Source organism: Carettochelys insculpta, chromosome 11 (assembly GCF_033958435.1).
Source record: "Carettochelys insculpta isolate YL-2023 chromosome 11, ASM3395843v1, whole genome shotgun sequence".
Taxonomy (NCBI): Eukaryota; Metazoa; Chordata; order Testudines; family Carettochelyidae; genus Carettochelys; species Carettochelys insculpta.
Window position 1 is genome coordinate 19,788,054 of NC_134147.1, and position 20,859 is coordinate 19,808,912.

At 55.1% G+C, this 20,859-nt stretch overlaps 2 protein-coding genes across 2 annotated transcripts; both read left to right on the forward strand.

Annotated features, from left to right (window-relative positions):
* The first annotated feature begins 372 nt into the window (after nucleotides 1–372).
* TSGA10IP (testis specific 10 interacting protein) lies at nucleotides 373–13,924 on the forward strand. Its single transcript, XM_075006112.1, is given in 9 exon segments — nucleotides 373–442; nucleotides 445–518; nucleotides 951–1,132; nucleotides 1,755–2,452; nucleotides 2,712–2,916; nucleotides 5,193–5,360; nucleotides 12,803–12,902; nucleotides 13,274–13,440; nucleotides 13,791–13,924. Coding segments are annotated over 8 exon segments (1,659 nt in total). The 3' UTR covers nucleotides 13,436–13,440; nucleotides 13,791–13,924.
* A 1,810-nt stretch (nucleotides 13,925–15,734) lies between these two features.
* Nucleotides 15,735–20,066, forward strand: LOC142019054 (N-acetyllactosaminide beta-1,3-N-acetylglucosaminyltransferase 2-like). Its single transcript, XM_075005411.1, has 2 exons — nucleotides 15,735–16,003; nucleotides 16,672–20,066. The coding sequence occupies exon 2, from the start codon at nucleotides 16,681–16,683 to the stop codon at nucleotides 17,878–17,880; it is 1,200 nt and encodes a 399-aa protein (XP_074861512.1). The 5' UTR covers nucleotides 15,735–16,003; nucleotides 16,672–16,680; the 3' UTR covers nucleotides 17,881–20,066.
* The last annotated feature ends 793 nt before the right edge of the window (nucleotides 20,067–20,859 follow it).

Below are 20,859 nucleotides of genomic sequence, written 5' to 3' on the forward strand. Positions count from 1 at the left end.
CTTGCTGCCCTCCTCCCCCTTTCCTGGGCAGTAACTCTCCAATAGGCTGGAAGGGCCGTGCCATTGTTCTGAATGCTCGTGTATTCCTCATGCAAACTGTGAGCTGCACAATATACCTGACACTAACGCTGCCTCTCCCCAGCTCTCTCTTTCCAGGGGGTCTAACTGCGGTGAGCCTCCCCGAACGCACCCTGTGGGCCAGGCCCAGAGCCCAGGTCCATCGAGTCTTGATCCGCAGTTACTATGGTGACTATAGGGAAGCGGGGGGGGAAGGGGGGGCTAGCTCTGGAACTCCCCCCAACCCTTGCCGGGTTCTGGAACTAGACCAGTCACCACAGTAACAGCCGGGGGTGGGGGAGTCAGGTAGGCACCATGCGGGGGGCCCACTGCTGCTCCACGTTTACCAACACCTGCGTCAGCCCCTCCCTGGACCCCAGAGCCCGGGCCCCGGCGCTCTATACTAGAAGAAGGGGAGGGTGCACCTGTTAGGGCTGCTCGCAGAGTCCCTTCCCCCAGAGGTAACTCCTGGTGCCTCTGCCCCTACTGCTAACTGGCACCCTGCACTCTTGGGGGAGGTAGGGGGGGGCTGACATCTATTTTAGACCACCCCAAACTCTAACATCTTCTCCCCGTTGTGAGGGACTCCCCCCGCGAGCAAACAGCCTCGGAAGATGGTTGGGTTGGGGGTTGTTTTTGTAGGGTCTCCTCGCTTGGCACACGGCTTTCTCCCTCCCTACCCTGAGTGGGTGTTTGTAGAGACACACCACCGGCTGAGTCGAGAGCACGAGAGAGTGGGAGTCGGGATGCCTCCTCCCAGCCAGTGGACTAGGGAGTGTTGAGCCGGGACCTCCCAGAGGGCAAAGGCTCCCTGTCCCATTCCCTGTGGCCCTGAGGCAGCCAGTCCTGGGGAGAAAAGCTGGGTCCGTCCTGCCTCTGCTCTGCGGTTTCAGGAGGAGGTTTTTGATACCGGTGACAGAATTGTGGTCTTGATGAGGAAAGGGAAGCGGAAGGGGCCACCCAGAGGCCCCCCCTCAGGGAGAAGAGGCAGCCAGACCCCATGCTACAAGACACAGGACCTATGTGTGAGCGACACCTCTGAGGGGGACCTGGACTCAGCTGAATCTGCAGGAAGGTGAGTAGGTTGGATGGGCTTCTTACAGCCATTGGGCCAAACTCATCCTTGCTACAGCTCCATGTAGATTGTATGAGTAGCCCCTGGACGTGCCGACTAAGATCAGCTCCCCTTTAGTGGCAAGTGCTGCACAGATCACAGGCTACCAGAAGATCCGGGCCACAGATGTGCTGGGTGCTCCACAGACCCTGACCACGATTGGGGCCCCCATTCTGCTGGGTGCAGCACAAACACCCCCCATCCCAGATCATGGGCCCTCCTTGTCCCAGAAGCTGCACAGCTCTTCACCCAGACGGGGGCCCCCACTGCATTTGGTTCGGCACAGATGTACAGTGAGAGACAAGTCCCCACCCCGAAGAGCTTGTAGTCTACACAGACAATGGTAGGGGAGTGGGTCCTGTTGAGTTAGAGCAGCGAGGAGAGGGTCGGCAAGGGGCCTGTCGCTGGCTCAGAGGGAGGTGTGGTCCTGTGGGTTCTATGCCCTGTAGATGGACCCGTTGCTCTTGCCTAGAGTTGGCTGGGTAAGGGTGACACAGCCGGACTCAGAATCTGGGGCCGGCGGGCTGCACGGCTCCATTGCTCCAATCTGACACTCAGCATTTCCTCTCCTTCCTACCGCCAGGCAGCCAGACGTTCCTGAGGACCCATTTGCCTCCAAGTCAGCTCCTTTGTGCACCCCTGGTCACGCACCCCATTGTTCCCGCCCCTCCTTCCCCTTCCAGTGGCTGTGGGAAGAATTCTCGCTCAATGGTCGCGCCCTGCTCCCAGCCCCTTCCCTGGACAAGGTGAAGAAGGGGGAGCCCCACAGAGCCCCCAACAACTCCCCCCGGGAGAGCGCCCGCCCCACGGAGATGAGACCGCAGGGATGCGCGGACCAGCGGGCTGGCAGCTCCCAGGGGTGCAGCAGCACTGGGGGGGCGAAGCTCAAGCGAGCACCCCAGTCCTCCCCCAGCAGCCTCTCCCCACTGTACTGGAAGATGGAGGCCCGGAGTGAGGCCCGCAAACGCCAGCTCCGGGAGGAGCGAAGGCACTGGCTCCAGCTGGCTCAGCAGCTGCTGAATCTGGAGGAGGCTGTGTCCTCCTCCCAGACCTGGGAGATGACCATCTCCAATCAGCAGCTTAGGGCCAGGCTGAGAGCTGAGGCCCTGTGCCTGGCCACAGAGCCCCAGGAGCCAAGCCCCAGGGGGCACAGAAGGCAAGGCAAGGGCCTGGCCCCCAAGGACAAAACCTGGTTCCAGCCCACCATTAATCGGACCATCCCTGACTTTGAGATGCTCCACAAGAGGTTTCAGGAGCAGCTGGAGAAGAGGAAGGTGAGAGGTGAGCGCAGGAGATGGATGCCTTTGCTTTTGGGGTGGGGTGAGTGGATGTTGAGACAGAACCCCTTGCCTGGCACTGAGCTAGGGCTGCCTCTGCAGTGGGGCTGTTTATACAGGCATCCCTGGGGTGGGGCACAGGGGTTTATTATGCAGAAGCTCCTTCCCCAGGGCTAGGATGCAGCAGCCTCCGGGGTGGAGCAGTGCAGCTGGTGGGAAGGTTTGGGGGTGTTCTGTTAATTCTTTCCATGCCTCTCCCTCAGCCAAGCTGACCATCTGCAAACCCTTCCACCTCCACACGGCGAGCAGCTCTCAGCACCATCCCGGGGACCAGCTCAGAGACTGGGAGCAGCCACAGCTGCACCAACTCTGGAGCTTCCACTGCAGGTCCCCGTCCTGCTCGGAGTTCGACCCCCTTTCCTCAGTGCCTCCCACCAGAGCCTCTGACAAACGGAAGGAGGCCACCAGGTATGGACAGCGCCCTTCACTCCATTCCCACCCCAGCCCTGGCTTCCTCCACCTCTGCTGCAGCCCCTCTGTCGTCCACCCCTAGGTTCCCTCTCCTGAGCGCTGCAGTCACACCTCCATGCTGACCCCCAGCTGGGGTGGCCACTCGCATGTCCCCAGCACACCAAACATTCCAGTGCTGCTGGGAATGGCAGGAGCTCACCTCTGCCACTGCTACACCAGGGGCACCGTTTTGAAGAGTGGGCCGCCTTGCCTCTTCCAGCAGGAGCTCATAGGCACAGGGGGCGTGCAAGGTCACGCCATAGGGGACAGAGCGGCACGCTTCTAATGATCACAAGTCTCCGAAGGGGAGCTGTGTTAGTCTGCGAAAACAGCGAGGAGTCCTGTGGCACCTTGTAGACGAACAGAGTGTTTTGGGGCATAAGCTTTTGTGCGCAAAGACCCCCCACCCCACCAACAAAGTGGGTCTTTGCCCACGAAAGCTTCTGCTCCAAAAAGTCTGTTACTCTGTAAGGTGCCACGGGATGATTTGTCGACGCTTGGGTGTGGCATTCCTCTTCTGAAACCAGACAAATGTCGTCGTCGTCGTCGTCGTCATCATCAACAACCACGGGCTCAGTGCCCGTTGGTGTCTGATGCCTCTCTCACTGTTTCCTTCCACCTTTCCCTGTCCCAGGCGGAGTGGCTTAGTTTCTGTAGACTAGCTCTGCACCAGTCTACGAAGTCATCTACCCGTTCTCTGTGGGGTCTGCCTCTCATGTTTGAACCGTCCGTGATGCCAAATACCAGGGTCTTGATTTTCGTTCATTGTTCATTCTGCAAATATGCCCAAATAGTTGTAGCTTCTGTTTTATAACCTTCTGCAGCAGGTTCCCTTTTGGCTGTATCTTCCTATATAATTCCTCATTGGTGACCTTCTGCCCCCATCCTATTCTACGTCTGTTTTTTCTCAGTACTGGATGAGGGCTAATGATAGAACGGCAGGACTGGCTGGTTTAAAAGCAGAGGACTGGCTTGCTAAGCCAGCACTGGGCTTCAGCCTACCCTGCCCACATCCCTGCCTCCAAATCCTGGCCTATAGCCCCCTAACATTCCCATACGCAGGGGTGCTGGAGGAATTTTCATAGTTGGGGTGTGGAGACCCACTAAACTCTATTGTAAACCCTGTATATAATAGAGACTACTTCAAACCAGGGAGTGCAGCTGTACCCCTAGTTCCAGCACCTGAGCCCCCAGCTCTGCCCATGACCTTCAACCTTGAATCGCAGCCCCCAGAAATGCCCCCTGCTTGTGTTGTGTAAAATTCAATTTTAGTTATATTCAGTTTGGGATCATGTTGTCATTTAGGACAATGTTATAATCATTTACCTCTACAGCTTACCCGAATCTGATGTTGAACTCAGACTTAAGATAAATATTTTAAAAGAATCTGAGGCGTTTGTGAAGCGTGTGAGCTTGATGTTCTGTCTAAATGCTGCTATTTTCTCTATGCTAATGAAAGCACCTTGTTGTGCGATGAGGAATGTGTCAAGTATCAGCGGGGTAGCCATGTTAGTCTGTATCCACAAAAACAACGAGAAGTCCTGTGGCACCTTATAGACTAACATTTAGTGGAGCATAAGCTTTCGCGGGCAAAGACCAATCCATCTGTTAGTCTATAAGGTGCCGTAGGACTTCTGGTTGTTTTTTGAGGAACAGGTGTGATAAGTACAAGACCTTCACCAGGTGTTCTAGGATGGGGCCAGGACAAGACCCATATGGCTGCATAGCCTCATTAAAATGGGAGAAGAGGGCATATGGCTGGACCCTGGAGGAGAAAGCAGGCAGCCATCAAGAACAAGATAGCAGTGACCCAAACTAGCATGGTGGGACAATTGATAAAAGATGAGACGGAAACTTGAGACCACCAGCACTCTCAAACAGCTGCAAATCCACCTGCGAGAAAACTGCTGTAAGAAGGAGGCTGCTCTGCCACAGCATTTGGGTTCATTTGCCCCTCCCACTGGGATCTCAGCCTGGGCTGAAAGCACCTGGTCCTGATCCATCTTTGTATTTCATTAGCTTGGCCAACTGATTGAAGGCGAGCAACAGGCTGGTAACTACAACATCAACTGGCAAGTGTGTGTGTGTGTGTGTGTGTGTGTGTACACAGGTAGATGCTAACTGCTTTTCTACTGCATTCTCAATAACCGCAGCGTATTGGCCTTTCCCCTGAGAAAGACCCGGTGTGCTTCTTATACACATGACAGTGGAGCTCCCCTTTGCTCCCGATGCAGGCTGTTGCTGCTGGAGTGGGAGCGGCGCGAGCAGCAGGAGAAGAGGCGAGCCGAGCAGCGCCGGGTCAAGCAGCAGCAAGTGCAGAGGGAAGTGGCCAAGTGCCTGGCAGCCTACAGCCCGCCGTGCAGCTTGGCTCAGACCACACAAAGGAAGAGGGAAGAGCTGAGGTAATGGGGTGAGGAAGAAGGGAGTAGCCTGGGGTGAGCAAGGGAGGAGTCAGTGTGGAAGCCAACACATGGTGTTGCTGCTGCCTCTCAAACCCAACCCTCGGCCCCTGGCTAGCCCTTAAATCAGACCTATACCCTCACCTATAGGAACTCTGTGTCAGTCGCTAGAGCGGAGGGTTGCTGCTTGGAACATCTGGGCTCCCGTCTATGCTACTGTACTTCAGCAAGTCGCGTCTTCCTCTCTGGACCTCTGCTTGCTATCCACCCCCTCTTCTGTTATGAGTGAAAGCTCACTGGGGGGGGACTAGCCCTCACTAGGAAGCTGTCCACAGGGCAACTGGCAGGTGTGATTGCTGAGCATGCAGAAATATCTGAACTAGCTTTGATCTGGCTAGCGTGCTAACAGCAGCCATGTAGCACTGTCCCCACAGACTATCAGCCAAACACAATATCCCCCACAACCCTGAGTACGGACGCAGGTAGCTAGCTACACTTTTATTTTTAGCACACGAGCTGGATCACAGCTAGCTCAGGTATGGCTGCATATTCTGTGGTCACACTGCCTAGCTGCACAGTTAAGAAAACTGGTGTGTCTGGGCAGCACCTGGTCCTACCAGGGCCTTGTTCTTGGTCAGGGCCTCTAGATACTGACACACCTAACAAGAACGATCTAGAGACCATTTCTGTACATGTGTAACTTTTCTCACGTAAGTGGCCCTCTTGAAATCTGTGGGCTTGATGAAAAACTGATCATTGACTGCAATAATTGTTCATAATAGAGATACACAATAATTCAGTGTTGATTATAATCAACAGTGATTTAAAATAATGTCTCAGTGAATTGGATAATAAGGCCTGGTTATTAACAGTGATCAATGTTAAATCAACACGCATAATTATCAGCGGCAGTCTATATTAATTCAGCCATGGTATTGATTTATTTGAGTGTAATGCTATTAGTGATGATCAGTATTAATTTAATTGTTTCACACTAGTTAATATCAGGGATGGATTAACTCTTCTGGGAGTTCAAGGGATATAAGATTTTGTAGAGGCCTCATGTGCTCCAGGATGGGGCCAAAAACAGGGGTTCTGTGTGTGGGAGGGGCTGCAGAGTCCTGTTTTCTTGAACACAGGCAGAATCAAACAATGGGAGACAGTTTCTTTGCTGGCTGCCCCACACCTCTTCAGCAGCAGTAGGCCCAGAAGTCATCAATCCTCTTCCGGTTTCCCTCAGGACCCTACACTGTGCTTGTCTGGGTCTGCCTCTTCCTGTGTGCTCTCTCTTGCTTCTCTTATGCACACACAGGCATAGGGCTTGTGTCTATAGCAGGGGTGCACAAAGGGCATGGGGGGGGTGACATTTTGAAAGGGGGCACAGTGCGATCAGCTCTCCCCAGCCCCCGCCAAGGGAATGCCCCCTCCTCCCCCTGCTGCTGGGCCAACGGCACATGCAGAGGCCTTGACTCAAGCCGTGGGGCAGCCGGTGAGTTCCTGGATCGGAAAGGTAATCCTCCTGGGGTCCTCCCCCCATACACCCGTCTCCCTTCAGGGCACCCCGGGAGCCTCCTAGCACCCTCTTCACATTCCCCCGCCCCCCACTGCCCACACTCTTCCTGTGGTCCTTCCACAGGCTGGGGGGGGCCCAGCTAAATGCAGGGCCAAAAGGTGGGGGGGGGGGCGTGACCTAAAAAATTTGCTCACCCCTGCTCTCTAAGACCTATTTTGCAGGCATAGTACCCCAGCATAGCCAGACCGAGAGCGCCCCCTAGAGGAGCTGCCATGTAGGTCAGGAGAAGGCGTTTCACCTGCATAGCCACATCAACCCCTTGAATGATATTAGCTAGGCTATGGCTACACTTAAAAACCTACAGCCGCAGTGCTGCTGTAGGTTTTTAAGTGTAGCTATAGCCTAGGCACTGTAGTACTTCAGCACCGATCCTAAGCCATCGCGAGCACTCCCACTGACTTCACGATAACTCACACGGCTGAGGGCTGTGAATATTGCACATCCCTGAGGGGTGTAAATTCCACCAAGCTAAGCTCTGGTGCAGGCGGCTCCATGTCGGTGGGAGAGCATAGCTACGGCCTCTCGACTCCTGCGGAGGTGGAGTAATAATGGAGGCTCTCGTGGAGGGGGCTCTCTCCCGCAGGCATAGAGCATCTACGGAGCCGCGGCCTTTAAAGTGGTGTAAATCAGCCTCTACGACAGTGATGGGATGGGTTCTCCTGCCACTGGAATACACCCACCTCCTTGTGAGAATTCTTCCATTGAGCTGTCTGTCTACACCTGGGGGTAACTCAGCTTAACTTTCTCACTCGGAGGTGTGGATTTTTCCCAACCCTGAGCAATGTAGCTGGGTCAATCTGATTGTCTGCGGTAGACCAGCCCGAAGTCTGCAGAAGCACTCTGGTGTCAGTACAGCTGTGCCTGCATCAGGCTCATTGCCGGCACAGCCATGAGGTTTTGTCACCCTCCTAGCCCACTTAGCTATGATGGCAAAGCTTGGTAATGTAAGCGAAGCCAGACATCTGCACGTGTGAGCTACGTCTACATGTGAAGCCTACATCGAAATAGCTTATTTCGATGTAGCAACATCGAATATTTTGATGAATAACGTCTACACGTCCTCCAGGGCTGGCAACGTTGATGTTCAACTTCGACGTTGCGCAGCACCACATCGAAATAGGTGCTGCGAGGGAACGTCTACACGCCAAAGTAGCACACATCGAAATAAGGGTGCCAGGCACAGCTGCAGACAGGGTCATAGGGCGGACTCAACAGCAAGCCGCTCCCTTAAGGGGCCCCTCCCAGACACAGTTGCGCTAAACAACACAAGATCCACAGAGCCGACAACTGGTTGCAGACCCTGTGCCTGCAGCATGGATCCCCAGCTGCCGCAGCAGCAGCCAGAAGCCCTGGGCTAAGGGCTGCTGCCCACGGTGACCATAGAGCCCCGCAGGGGCTCGAGAGGGAGCGTCTCTCAACCCCTCAGCTGATGGCCACCATGGCGGACCCCACTATTTCGAAGTTGCGGGACGCGCAATGACTACACGATCCCTACTTCGACGTTGAACGTCGAAGTAGGGCGCTATCCCCATCTCCTGATGAGGATAGCGACTTCGACGTCTCGCCGCCTAACGTTGAAGTTAACTTCGAAATAGCGCCCGACGCATGTAGCCGTGACGGGTGCTACTTCGAAGTTAGTGCCGCTACTTCGAAGTAGCGTGCACGTGTAGACACGGCTGTGGTGTGCACCTAACCAAAACCATGTGCCCCTGTTGTGCCAATCCTTGGGCAAACTCACAACTGCCTTTGTTGTTCTGGGACTGATGCTTTGCTGTCTTTCCCTGCTACCTTAAGTAAAGGACAACAGCCACCCTCATCAGCCTCAATGGTGGTAAACACACACACACACATTAATGTTCTATTGTTAATTCATCACAGTGTTCACTTGGTTTGTGCATTATACTCCTTCCCCCGTCTTGTGTCTGTCCGGTCTATGTAGACTGTGAACTTTTCAGGCCAGAGACCATCTGCTACTCTGTGAAAAGACAAGTGCTTTGCAAAATGAAGTCCTTGGTTGGTCCTTAGGTACTGCCATGATAAACAGGATCGATGCATTAACTGAATGTCAGTAGTATTTACTAACTGCTAATGGTGATATTAACCTGGTGGCTATCAGTGATCGATCTTAACATACTATTTATGAAGCATAGAAATTAATATTTTAGCATTCATAGAAGGGTACTACTAATACTTAGTATTTATGATGGCTCCATATTTAATACTGACAATAGGAAATAATATTTCACTTCATGACTGGAGACGTGCTAATCCAGTTCCTATTTTTAAGAAAGGTGAAAAAAAAGAAACTACGGGCCTGCTAATTTGACTTCAATTATATGTGGTGGCTGGAATAAATTTTGAAAGAGAAAGAAGGTAAGGACGTAGAGGTGAACAGTCATTCGGATAAAAATACAGCATGGCTGTGGTTACACTGACCCGAACCACAGGCAGCAATATGCAAATGGCCGGTCTCAAATATGCAAATTACTGCTCATTTGCATATTCACTCACCGGCAGATGCTGCTGCTAGCACAAAAAAAGCTGTGTAAACGTGATTCTGCCGGCAAAACCCTCCCTTTGTCGGCAGCCTCTTATGCCTGGAAAGGTAAATCGTACAAGAGCAATCTGATTCCCTTCCTTGAGAATATAACTGTTTTGTTTAGACCAGGGGTCAGCAAACCCCAGCACAGGTGCCAAGGGTGGCACAAAAACCAATTTTGTTCGGCATATGAGGCGGGAGCCCAGTCCCACCCCTCCTCCCCCATGCAGTCAGGAGCTTGCGCAAAGCCGGGCCGCCTGTGGGTTAACAAAAGACCAGCTAATGCTGCCAACCACAACCTTACCGGTAACACTCTGCATCGTAATTTATTTATTAATGAGGCCATTGTAAGTAGGACAATTAGAGACTTTAAAAAGCATCACCAGCACTTGGACCGTCCATAGAGCTCAAAAGGTCCAATTTCGGCCCTCCGTCTCTGGAAGGTTGACAGAGGAAATGCAGCACAGCTGGATTTCAGTAAGGCATTTGATACAGGCCTACATGGGAAATGAACTGATTCAGAGAAGATGGGAATGAATATGAGAACTGAAAGGTAGATACAGACCTGCTTAAAGGTGAGACTAGAACAGGTCATAGTGAGAGCAAACTGCCAGGCTGCAGGGAAGTTACTAGTGGAGTTTCTCAGGGATCTGTCTTGGGCCCCAATCTTATTTCTCATGGTTACTGGCTGTGGCACGAAAAGAGAGCATATGCTAATAAAATGTGTCAGACACAAATACGAGTGGCATTGTCAATACGGAGGAGGACTGGCATATCAGACCGAAAGATCAATATTAATTTAATATTCATTAACTTTATTACATATGTTAGTATTCCATATGGCCTCTTGGGTGGAGTTTTGGACTGGAACTCAAGACACCTGAGTTCTGTTCGTGGCTCTGCAAGTGACTTGCTGGGTGGCCTTGAGGAAGCCACATCATCTTTCTGTGCCTCAGTTTCTCCAGTTGTAAAAAGGGAACAGTGATACCAAACTCCTTTATAAAACACTTTGAGATCTACTGGTGAAAAATGCTATAGAAGAGCCAATTATCTATTTTTTTGTCCATCGCTTTGACTCATCACTCAGGGTCAGCAGCTCTTGTCTGTCACCTTAAAACGTTCTTGTCAAATGCATCTTCTAAACCGATAAAAAAATACTTCTCCATACCCCTCAGCTTCTCTAACCATTTTCTTCTAGGTGTTCCTTGTTATCATTGTCCTCTGACTAGTAGTTCTTGTCTCTGGCTATCGCATATATCCCCCATCTCACTTGACCCAGTGATCTCAGCTGATGCTCCCTCAGTTTTCCCATCATAGTGGCTACCTGCAAGATGGCTCCTGATGTTTCACTGCAGAGCCCACTAGCTTTCATCTTACCCAGTGTCCACCTGAGCAGTCTCATTAGGCAGCCTGAAGTAGTTGTTCTTCTCTCTTCCTCATTGGCCAGCATTCACACCCCTGCATGACGGCTGGGCTAATCATGCTCCTCCACATTTTGAATACTTGGAATATTTGCATAGAAGATGATTCCTGTCAACCTCCATCATTTAAACCATGCGTTCTTCCCGTGACTCCTAACACCCACAGCTATATTTCCATCACGGCTCAGCACTGAACTGAGATCTCTAAATTATTGCACATACATTATACCGCCTAATTTTAGTGGCTTCTCATTGTCCCACTCAGCAAATCATTGCCTGTATTCTGCCTTTTGCTGGCTGATTTGTAAGCCGTTTTCTGCTATGCAGCCCACTAGCTCTCTCAGTCTCTTTCACATTCATGTTTATCTTCACGACACCATGGCATTTCCCTTTGTCTCCCACAGTATTTGGGCAGCAAACACTGCATCCATTGTTAGCCTTCCTGGTGTAACCCCAAACGGGTTGTTGTTTATTTGATGCAGCAACTTCTGCTAAAGACTTTTGCCTATAATTCTTTCCAGACATGTCCTCATGTGACTTGTTAACAGGGAGGGCTGGTAATGACTTGCACATCTCCTTGATGAATAAAGTTAGGGACCAATTTCCTCTTCCTCTGTGCCTCAGGCTTTTTTCCGAGACAGAGAGTTAAGCTGAAGAGATCTTTCTCTAGGACGAGAGGATTTACCTGGCAGAGTTCGGGGCCTTGTGGGGGCTCAGGGCAGAGGGTGAGGGGTGCAGGAGTCAGCACAGGGAGAGGCGAGAGGGGGTCCGGGAGTCAGAGCGTGGAGCTGGAGGTGTGTGGGAGCTCAGGGCAAGGGTGACAGTATAGGAATGAGGGCAGGGGATTGGGAAGTGGGGATGGAGGGGCTCAGCACACACCTGAGACTGGCCAGGGCTGCAGTGCCGAGTGTGCGGCTGCTTCCCAGGGGGAGCGGTGGCAGGGCCTGCAGTGTCCGGCTGGCAAATGCTCCCTGAGGCCAGTCGGGGCTGTGCTGGGTGGCTAGTGGGTGCTCCCCACAGGGACCATGGCAGGAGGGGCCATGTCAGCTGTGTCTGCCACTGGGGCCAAGGGTTTTGGCTCTGGTTGTGGGACAGGGAGACTGTGTACCTGTGGACAGTTGCCAGCAACATGCAGAGCCCCGTCCCCAGCCAGCCACTCTGTTACAGGTGTGGCTTTGTCCCTGTGGTCACTCGGCAGTACAACTGTCCCCCCAGGCTTGCTGCCCGCCTGTCGTCATTCCGGAGCACAACTGTCCCTGCTCAAAGACCCTCTCCCTTTCCATGTTATGGAAAATACTCAGATTCCAGGCTCATCCCACTGCCCTGGAACAACCAAACCCTCGCCTTGCTGTAAATTATGGTAAGAGGAAGCTGTGTACCAAATTTGGTGGTCCGAACTCGTACAGTTGAGGAAGAGTCCTTGAACAAATGGACTTACAGAGGGACACAGGGACAGACAGACACGTAACGTTTCTAAAATATATAGTAGACTGGAAGATTCACCTGACTTTGCTCAGACCCTTCAGGGCAAGGGGAGTGGAGTGTGAAGTACAGGAGCCAGGGCAGGGTCTTGGAGATGCGAGGGGCTCAGGGCCGTGGGCTGGGGGGTGCGGAAGTCATTCCTCAGGCTTCAGAGCCTCCTACATCTCCCAGCCCCAGTAGGTCCCCGGATTCTCCCAGACTCCATAGTTGCCCCTCTATCCTGTAACACTATTGGACCAGACCCTAAAGGACCTGGAGCCCAGGCATTAGGGAGCTGTTCTCATCCTGGTGGACAGTCGTATCTCCCAGGTGCTGCCAGTGCTCTGGAGCAGGATGCTGGACCTGAGCATCCTTGTGAATGGGCACCGAAGGGGCAGCATCACTGGGGAAGGCATTTGCTGCACTCACCCTTCCCCTGCTGTCGCTCTAGGAGGCTGGAGCAGCAGCGCATGGCCGAGTATGACGCCCGGCTGCGGGAGATCCGGGAGAGGGTGGAGAGCCGCCCCTACCTCTTTGAGCGTGTCATGCAGGTGAGAGAGGCGTGGAGCTGCAAGGTTAGAGCCGGGGCAGAGGGCTGGAGGTCAGGACGCCTGGGTCCCGTTTCTGGCTCTGGGAAAGGAGTGGGGTCTAGTGGTTAGAAAAGGGGGAACTGGCACCCAGGACTCCTAAGTTCTAGCCTCAGCTCAGGGAGGGAAGCCTAGTGGTTAGAGCGGGTGGGCTGGGAGCCCGGCTGCCTGGGTTCTTTTCCTGGCTGTGGATTCCTCCTGTTGCTAGCTTGGGTGGGGGAGTTCCGTGCTAGTAGGGTTGAGAGAGGTTGGTGAGTGGGCAAAGGGGTGAGCAGCCTGAGCCCAGCTCAGTCCCACGTGTGATGCCGATGGCGTCCCCGTCTCTCGCCCCACAGACCAATGCCCGCCTGGCTGTGGAGCGGCGCTTCTCCCAGGTGCTGGCAGCACTGGGCATCGACGAGGGGCTGCTGTGGAGACATGCGGGACACCTGGCCAAGGGCAGCACTGCCAGGACAGCCAGCAGAGCCACGCAAAGGAGGTCACGGAGCCTCTCCTAGATCAGGTGCTCGATATCCCCTTGCCCTGCTGATCACTCCTGGATCCCACTGACCCTGGTCTAGTCGAGTTCCCCTGGGTCCTACAGCTCTGAGCCCTGTAGAGCTCATTGCCTCGGTCCCTTTAGCTCACCACCTCGCTGCTCCAGCCACGACCTCTGTGACTCACCCAGCTGCTGCGTACTGCAGCCTCTGTAGATCCAGCCGGATCTCCCATTCCTCTTTGTCTGGGGTCTATAGATCTCCCAGCACAAGGCCGGCTGGTCCTAGTGCATCAGCTCAGGGCCCTAAGTTTTATTCCGCTCTCTGAGAGGAGAAGGGGATCTAGCGGTTCCTTTCTTCACATCCCTGTTGACAGGTTACCACTGAACAAGAAGTTAGAGTCTCTGCCGGACTCTCTGGACACCACCCGAGACTAGCCCCATCTGGGATGGAGAAGGTCACTCACAGCTCCCTGCACTACACAGGCAAAGCACCAGCAAATAAAGGAACCTTGGAGGGCAGTTTGCTTTTTTCTTACTGGGGTTACTGCACCAACTCGAGCGGGGTGTGTGCTGAGCCGGACACTGGGAGCCAGCACGCCCGTGTGCTGTGCCTGCCCTGGGAAGGCAGATGTGGCCCAGTGGTTAGAGGAAGGCGGGAGGCTGGGAGTCCGTATTATTACTGTTGTCTTTATAACGGTGTCAGTCAGAGGCCTTGGCTGAGGTGGGGGCACTGGTTGAGCTTGGCACTGCACAGATCCTGACCAAGATTCGGGGCCCCGTTGTGCCTTTTGCTGCATGGACCACCCAGTGAGATCAGGCTCCCTCCACCCGCCATGCCAGGCACTCCACAGACCCTGCCTAAGGTCAGGGCCCCATTATTTTGGGTGCTGCGTGGATGCTGACTGAGATCAGGTGCCCCATTTTGCTGGGCACTGCACAGACACACAGTGAGAGTGAGCCCCTGCCCTGATGAACTGGCACGCTACAGTTTGCAGGGTTAGCGCCTCACTGAGAAGCCTGGAGCAGCTCCCCCTTCCTGGAGCAAGCCCTCAGGCTGCCTGCAGACTCAGGCAGGTGTTGCTGGGTTGGTAACATTGGGATTGTGGGGCGCTGGTTGGTGGCAACCCCAGGCTCAGGGAACGAACGGGCCCCTGGCGGATGAAATTAAAACCAGCAGTGGGACTGAGGGAGCCCAGCTGCAGGAAAGTGAGGACATCAGATATGCCGCAGGGGCTGGGAGTGCCCTGGTGTCTGAGAGCGGCTGGAGGGAGCCTGGTGTGGGGGAGGTAAGAGCACCGCAGAGCCACGACCAGTGGGATGGGCGAGGGAAGCTGTCAGCTCTGGCTCTCGCCTTCTGCCCCAGCCCCGATCCCCTCATCCTATGTCCTCCCACTGCCTGTACTCCCCTCCTCCGAGCCCCCCACTGGAGCCTGGCTCCCTCCTCCGCTCCCCACAGTCCCACATCTCCTCACTGGCACTGTTCTGAAACAACCCCGGCTTCTCTCCTCCACAGCCCAGCTCCCCTCGCCTCCCCGCTCCACTTAGCACAGCCCTGGATCGCCCCTGCCCTGGAGCCTTCCTTGCCCCTCCCCACCCAGGCAGCCACCTGCCTGCCTGCCAAGAGCCCTCTGTTCAGGCTTGTCTAACATTTCCCTCCCCACCACTGCTTAGGTCTGTCTTTACGTGGCTGCCCGGGGCTGCCCCGGCCCTGCCGTCTCCCACCCCGCAATCCAGGGGAGAGGCACTCAGTCTGGGGAACGAGGCTGGAGAGCGTGTGGCGCCCGATCCTGGCTGCAGCACATTTGCCTCCCTGCTGATCGGCTAAAGAGCCCTGTCCCAGTTTGGACACAGGACTCCTAGGTTCTGTCCCCAGCTCGGGCAGAGGAGCTGGAGCCCTGGGGGTCAGAACAGGAGGGACTGGGAGTCAGGGCTCCCGGGTCATTCCCAGGTCTGGGCAGGGGTCTAATGGTTAGAACAGGGTTGGGGCTGGAAGCCAGGGCTCTGGGAGGAGCGTGGGACCTGGTGTGACAGAGCAGGAGGGATAGGGAGCCGGGACCCACCCCTGCCCTGTGGCAAGTGCGGGGGACAGGCGGGGGTGGGGGCAAGGAAGGCAGAATAGGAAGCAGCACCAGCACCATGAATGGGTAGGAACCGGTTCGTACTGACCCCACGGCTGCTGCTTGCTGAGTGGCTATTTGACCTCAGTGCCCCCCCCATTTCTCCTTGCGCTGCCCCAGTTGCTTCCTCCTGTCCCCAAAGGACTTTGCACCTGCCTCAAGATAAGAGCTGATCATTGCCCCACCCAGGGAAAGCTGAGACCAGCTCCTCTCCTGAGGGGCTTCCCAGCTCTGGGCCAAGTGAGGTCTAGGAGCTCGAGCAGGGGGCTGGGAACAAAGGTCCCTGGGTTCTGTCCTGGCTCTGGGAGGGGGATGGAGGTGAGTGGTGAGAGCAGGGGGGCTAGAACTCCAAACTCTGTCATTGCTGCCCCTCCCTCTCCAGGCTTCTGCTTCCCACCCTGCAACGGCTCTAACGTGACCAACCCAGCTGGGGACAATGCTCTGAGAGCTAAGTGAAGCCAGCGTGCCAGGTAAGTACCAAAAGGGACAGGGGATGTGTGTCTGGGGATACCTGAAATGCCAAGGGGGGTGTGGGACGGGGTATCTGTCAAGGCTGGGGGGGCAAGCAGACACCTGGAAAGTGCTGGCAGGCTCTCGGGGTGTATGCGGGGGTACTTGAATGAGGGGATTGTCAGTGTGGGTGTGTGGGGATCCCCGACACGTTGTGGGGGGCTGGCAGGAGGTGTGTGCGGCAGATGCAGGGGGAGTGGACGGGCAGCTCTCAGGCTGTGGGCAAGGGGAGCTGAAGGGCTATGGAGGGCAGCCGGTGTGTGTCTCGGCAGACAGGTGGCAGCAGAAGAGCCATTGGGAGTTACTGGTGTGTGTGGGAAGCGAGTACCTGAAAAGTCCCAATGGGGTGTGCGTGCTGGGGGGCAGGTGGCGGTTGATCCACTGTTGAGGGCTGTCAGGGCTTGTGGGGCAGTGGAGCTGCTGTGTGGGGTTGCCAAGGGTTGGGGGATGGGGTCACTGATCCGTTGTCTCGGGTGTGGAGGGAGGAGGCAGCGGCTCGCCCGTGGGAGGCTGTTTGGCAGACGACTGGCTGCGGGGGGCCGTTAGGGGTGTGTGGTTGTACGGGGCGTTGGTGTCTCAAATGCAGCCGGGATGTACCCTTTGACCCCTTCCCTTGCTTGATCCACAGCTCCGCCGCATGCCCACCATGAAGCTGGGCTACCTCAAAGTCTGTGTCTGGCTGGCCTGTGTGGCCATCGCCAGTGTGATACTCTACACTGTAGTGATGCTGTCCAGGAGGCCGCTGAGCCTGCAGACTTCAAGGACAGCAGTGTTCACTGGTGGCCATCTGAGGTTGTGGCAGCCCATGGACCTCCATGGCATCCCCCTCTGGGACCTATTGATGCTCTACATGACCCAGCTGGACAACCCCATACTGAAGAACGCCACAGCCCAGTTCAACCTCACGCTACCAGGGACATGTGGAGAGAACTTCCATGCAGCCTCCCAGGGGCTGAAAAATATCTCCTCCTACCCCAGCCATTTCCAGGCTTTCGTCCTCTCCATGCACTTCAGGGACTACTCGCTGCTAGTTGGGCCAGCAGATGATGAGGCCTGCCCAGATGGGACCCAGCTGCTGGTGGCTGTTAAGTCTCAGTTGGTCAACTTTGACCGACGTCAAGCCATCCGGGAGACCTGGGGCCAAAAGGGGCTGGTGAGGGGTGTGACAGTGCAGACTCTCTTCCTGCTGGGCAAGCAGGGGCCAGGGGATGGATATCCAGATCTGCAGGCACTTCTGCAGCTGGAAAGGCAAAAAAAACGGGATCTCCTGCTGTGGGACTTCCAGGATACCTTCTACAATCGGAGCCTAAAGGACATCCTGTTCCTAAGGTGGCTGCAGGGCCATTGCCCCAGTGTGGAGTTCGTCTTCCTGGGGGACGATGATGTCTTTCTTAGGGTGGATGCTCTCGTGGCTTACACTGGGAGCCTTGATGCTGCCACTCAACGAGGCCTCTTCACTGGCCATGTCTTCCAGGATACTGCCCCAGTCCATGACAGCCAACACAAGTATTATGTCCCTGAGTCTTTCTACCAAGGCACCTACCCTCCCTACGTGGGGGGCGGCGGGGTCCTGTGCTCACGGGCTGTGGCCACTCAGCTCTACAAGGCCTCCTGCCACTTGCCCCTCTTCCCCTTCAACAACATCTACCTGGGGATCTGCCTAAGGGAGCTGGGGCTTGTGCCACAGAACCACCCTGGTTTCAGGACCTTCAGCGCGGAAGCTGAGGGACAGGAGGACTTGTGTGCTTACAAAGAACTCATCCTGATGGACCACAGGACACCCCAAGACATCATCCGGCTGTGGCGAGGCCTCCATGACCCTGCTTTGGCCTGCTAGGACCCCAGTGGCGGCATTGGGGGTTGCCTACTTTTCTTTGGAGGCCATCTTACGGGGGGCGTTTTTAGCTTTCCTCGGCGGACATGTTGGCCAAGCATCCTGGCTAGCTGGTTGGCAAGTGTTCTTTGGAGGCGATCTGTGCCTTCTTGAGGATAGTCCCCCATCGGGGTGTAGCTACGTCTCTTTCATGCTGACTCCAAGCACTGCTGCAGCTGTGGAGATCCACCTCTGAGTCCCAGGTTGCCATCTTCGTCCTTGATAACTGGCTACAGGCTGCTGCTTAGCCCCTGCGAGAACCACCCCACAGTGCTGCCTGGTCACGAAGCAGTGACTGAGTGCCTCGTGCAGCCCAGAGACATATCCAGGGAAGGCTGGGGACGTCACCGCTGCCATGCCCGAGGGATGAATAGCTCGGTGGGGAGCACTCTCCCCACACCCGTGCCCCAGTGTGACATGATGGGGCTCTTTGCTGCAAGGCGCAGAATGGGAGGACCAGGAGGAGACGTTCGCCAGCCACAGGCCGTGCTGACCCCACCATTGAACTGGGTGTTTGTTGTGTGTGAGCGATGCACAGACATAGCCCAGGGGAGGATCAGAGGGAGACGGGTTAAAAATGAGATTCAGACTATTGAGTTCCAACTAGAAGGGTCATTTTCATGCGCAGTTCTTTGGTAACCGCCGCAAACCCTCTCATCCTCCATGGTCCCGCCGGCCCTCAGAGAAGCAGGGCGCTGCACATTTCTTACAGGCAAACAAGACTGCAGCAGAGAAATGCCGAGTATCCCCGGCGCTCGTGTTAAGTGGAACATCCCCAGAGTCCTGAAATCTGATGAGCCAACTGGGACCAAAACAGGTAACAACACAAACTTCACATCCACACGGCAGGTAAACCACACGGCTCAGCAACTGTCCCTGAACGGTGCTGGCTGGGATGCACTGTGTGTTTCTGTGTGTCGTTGCCTCCCTCTGGACAGAATCCGGCTGGTAGGGAGTGTTTTCTCGCATCCTGCTATCGCCTGAGCTGTGCTGCAGGTGGGAGCAAACTTCGTCCCTGCGATCAGCTGCCCCTCATGTCATCCAGACCGATGGTAATTTTGGTGATGCTCATATGAGAAAAAAACGAACACACAGTCCCTTTTGGCACGTGTAAGAAACGCAGTCTGCAGAAGGTAAAAGCTTTATCAATCGGGGTATAAATCTGATACAAACACATCATGCATAACGACAGCGACTGATTTCAACATCTTTAATGAGAGGGGTGAGCCTGAGACCCAGCAGCCAATAGCACTGTGCCACGCCCCCCTCAGGAAATTTCATGTCCCCCTTAGGGGCCCATCACCCACCCTCCACCCCCCCATTTTGCATGGCCCTGTTCTCTAGCGACACCCAGCCTGCAGGCACTGATCACTGGAAGAGACAGGAAGGCTGGCCTTGGCTTTAGGCGTGAACTGGGACCCAGGAGCTCTGGCTTTCATTCCCAGCTCTGCTACAGCCTCCCTGTGCGACCTGATGCAGATTACTTGATCTCATGGGACTTCAGTTTAACCACCTAGAAAGCAGGGCTCATAATCCTTTCTTTGCCTGGTTAGACTGAGCTCTTCAGGGCGCAGGTTTTGTCTCGGTGGTTGTCTCAAGGCCTGGCATGTTGGGACTCCTGGTTTCTGTACCTACTTCTGCCATTATGGCATAGCCAGCTTGCTTCCTCTCTGTGCCTCATTTTGCCTGTGCCGTGGGTTAATTTATGAACAAGCTCTGATCTCCTTGGCAGCAAGAGGCCAGAGAAGGGGAGAGGAACAAGCTGTGGAGCCCTGGGCTGACACAGGAGTGTTATCTCATCATGCTGAGAGCTGCAGTTTCACCCACAAGCTCCTGTTTACATCTCTCCTATTACACTCTGGTTATTAAGCAGCAAAGAGAAAGAAGTTGATAGCAGCTCCTTCATACTTGGCCAGGAGCCAGAGCCATGTCCTGAAATAACCCTCTGTGCAAGGGGAAAAGAAGCTGAATTGAAAATCCAAGATGAGGTGTAAAGGAGGAACCATTACTTCCTACCCTCGCACCACCGTGCTGCTGGGAGTGGGGTCTAGTGGTTGGAGAAGGGGAGGCTGGGCATGGTGGTTAGGACTCCTGGGTCCTCTACCCTGCTCTGGGAAAGGAGAGGAGTCTAGTGAGGCGGGGTGTGTGTGCTGGGACTCAGGTGCTATCCCTGCTCTGGGAGGCACACAGGGTTTAGTCGGTTAGAACAAGTGTTCTCACACCTTTTATTCGGGTAACCCATTAACTGCACTTTGTCTATTTTTAGCAACCTGCATAGATCCAAATGCTACTCCCTCCTCAACTGTACATCAGCATTCTCCGCAGACAGGGGGCCAGCCACCTGCAGCAGCACCCCCTAATCCCAGCCCCATGCAGAGGGGAGCTTGCACTAGAATGGAGCCGAGGAGCAAATCTGCCCTGTTCCACTCACCCTGCAGCAGCTGCTCCTGTCCCATGTGCGAGCCCTGACTCCCCCGTTTGGCGCGCATGGTCTCAGCACCCCTCAGCTTCAGTCCAGAACTGCCAGAGCAGGGAGTCGGGCTCAGCCCTGCAGGACAGGAGCTGCTGCTGCAGGGTGAGCGTGAGACAGACTCTTACCCTGCTGGGTCTCATGACTCACGGTTTTCCCTGGGGAAGAGGGGGTGCCAGATAATCAAATTGGCCCGTTACTGGAGCGGGGCTGCTGGACACGCTCCACCAGCCCCGCTGCCACTGGCTGCACAGCCCCACAGCCACTTGTCCTGCAGCCACCACCCCCATACAGGAAGCTGGTACCAGGCCCTGGTTCCAGCCCTACAGCCACTGGCCCCAAACTGCTGGCTCCGGCTGGGCAGCCAGAATCTAGCCCCACTGCTGCTCCACTGGTCCCACTGCCACCACTGCCTTGGCAGCCGGCTCTGGCCAGGCAGCTGGCCCCCAGCCCTGTGGCCACCCTACCAGCTT

Bases quoted from the DNA above. Each gene is read 5' to 3' on its own strand.
- LOC142019054 (XM_075005411.1), top strand. From the start codon at position 16,681: ATGCCCACCATGAAGCTGGGCTACCTCAAAGTCTGTGTCTGGCTGGCC.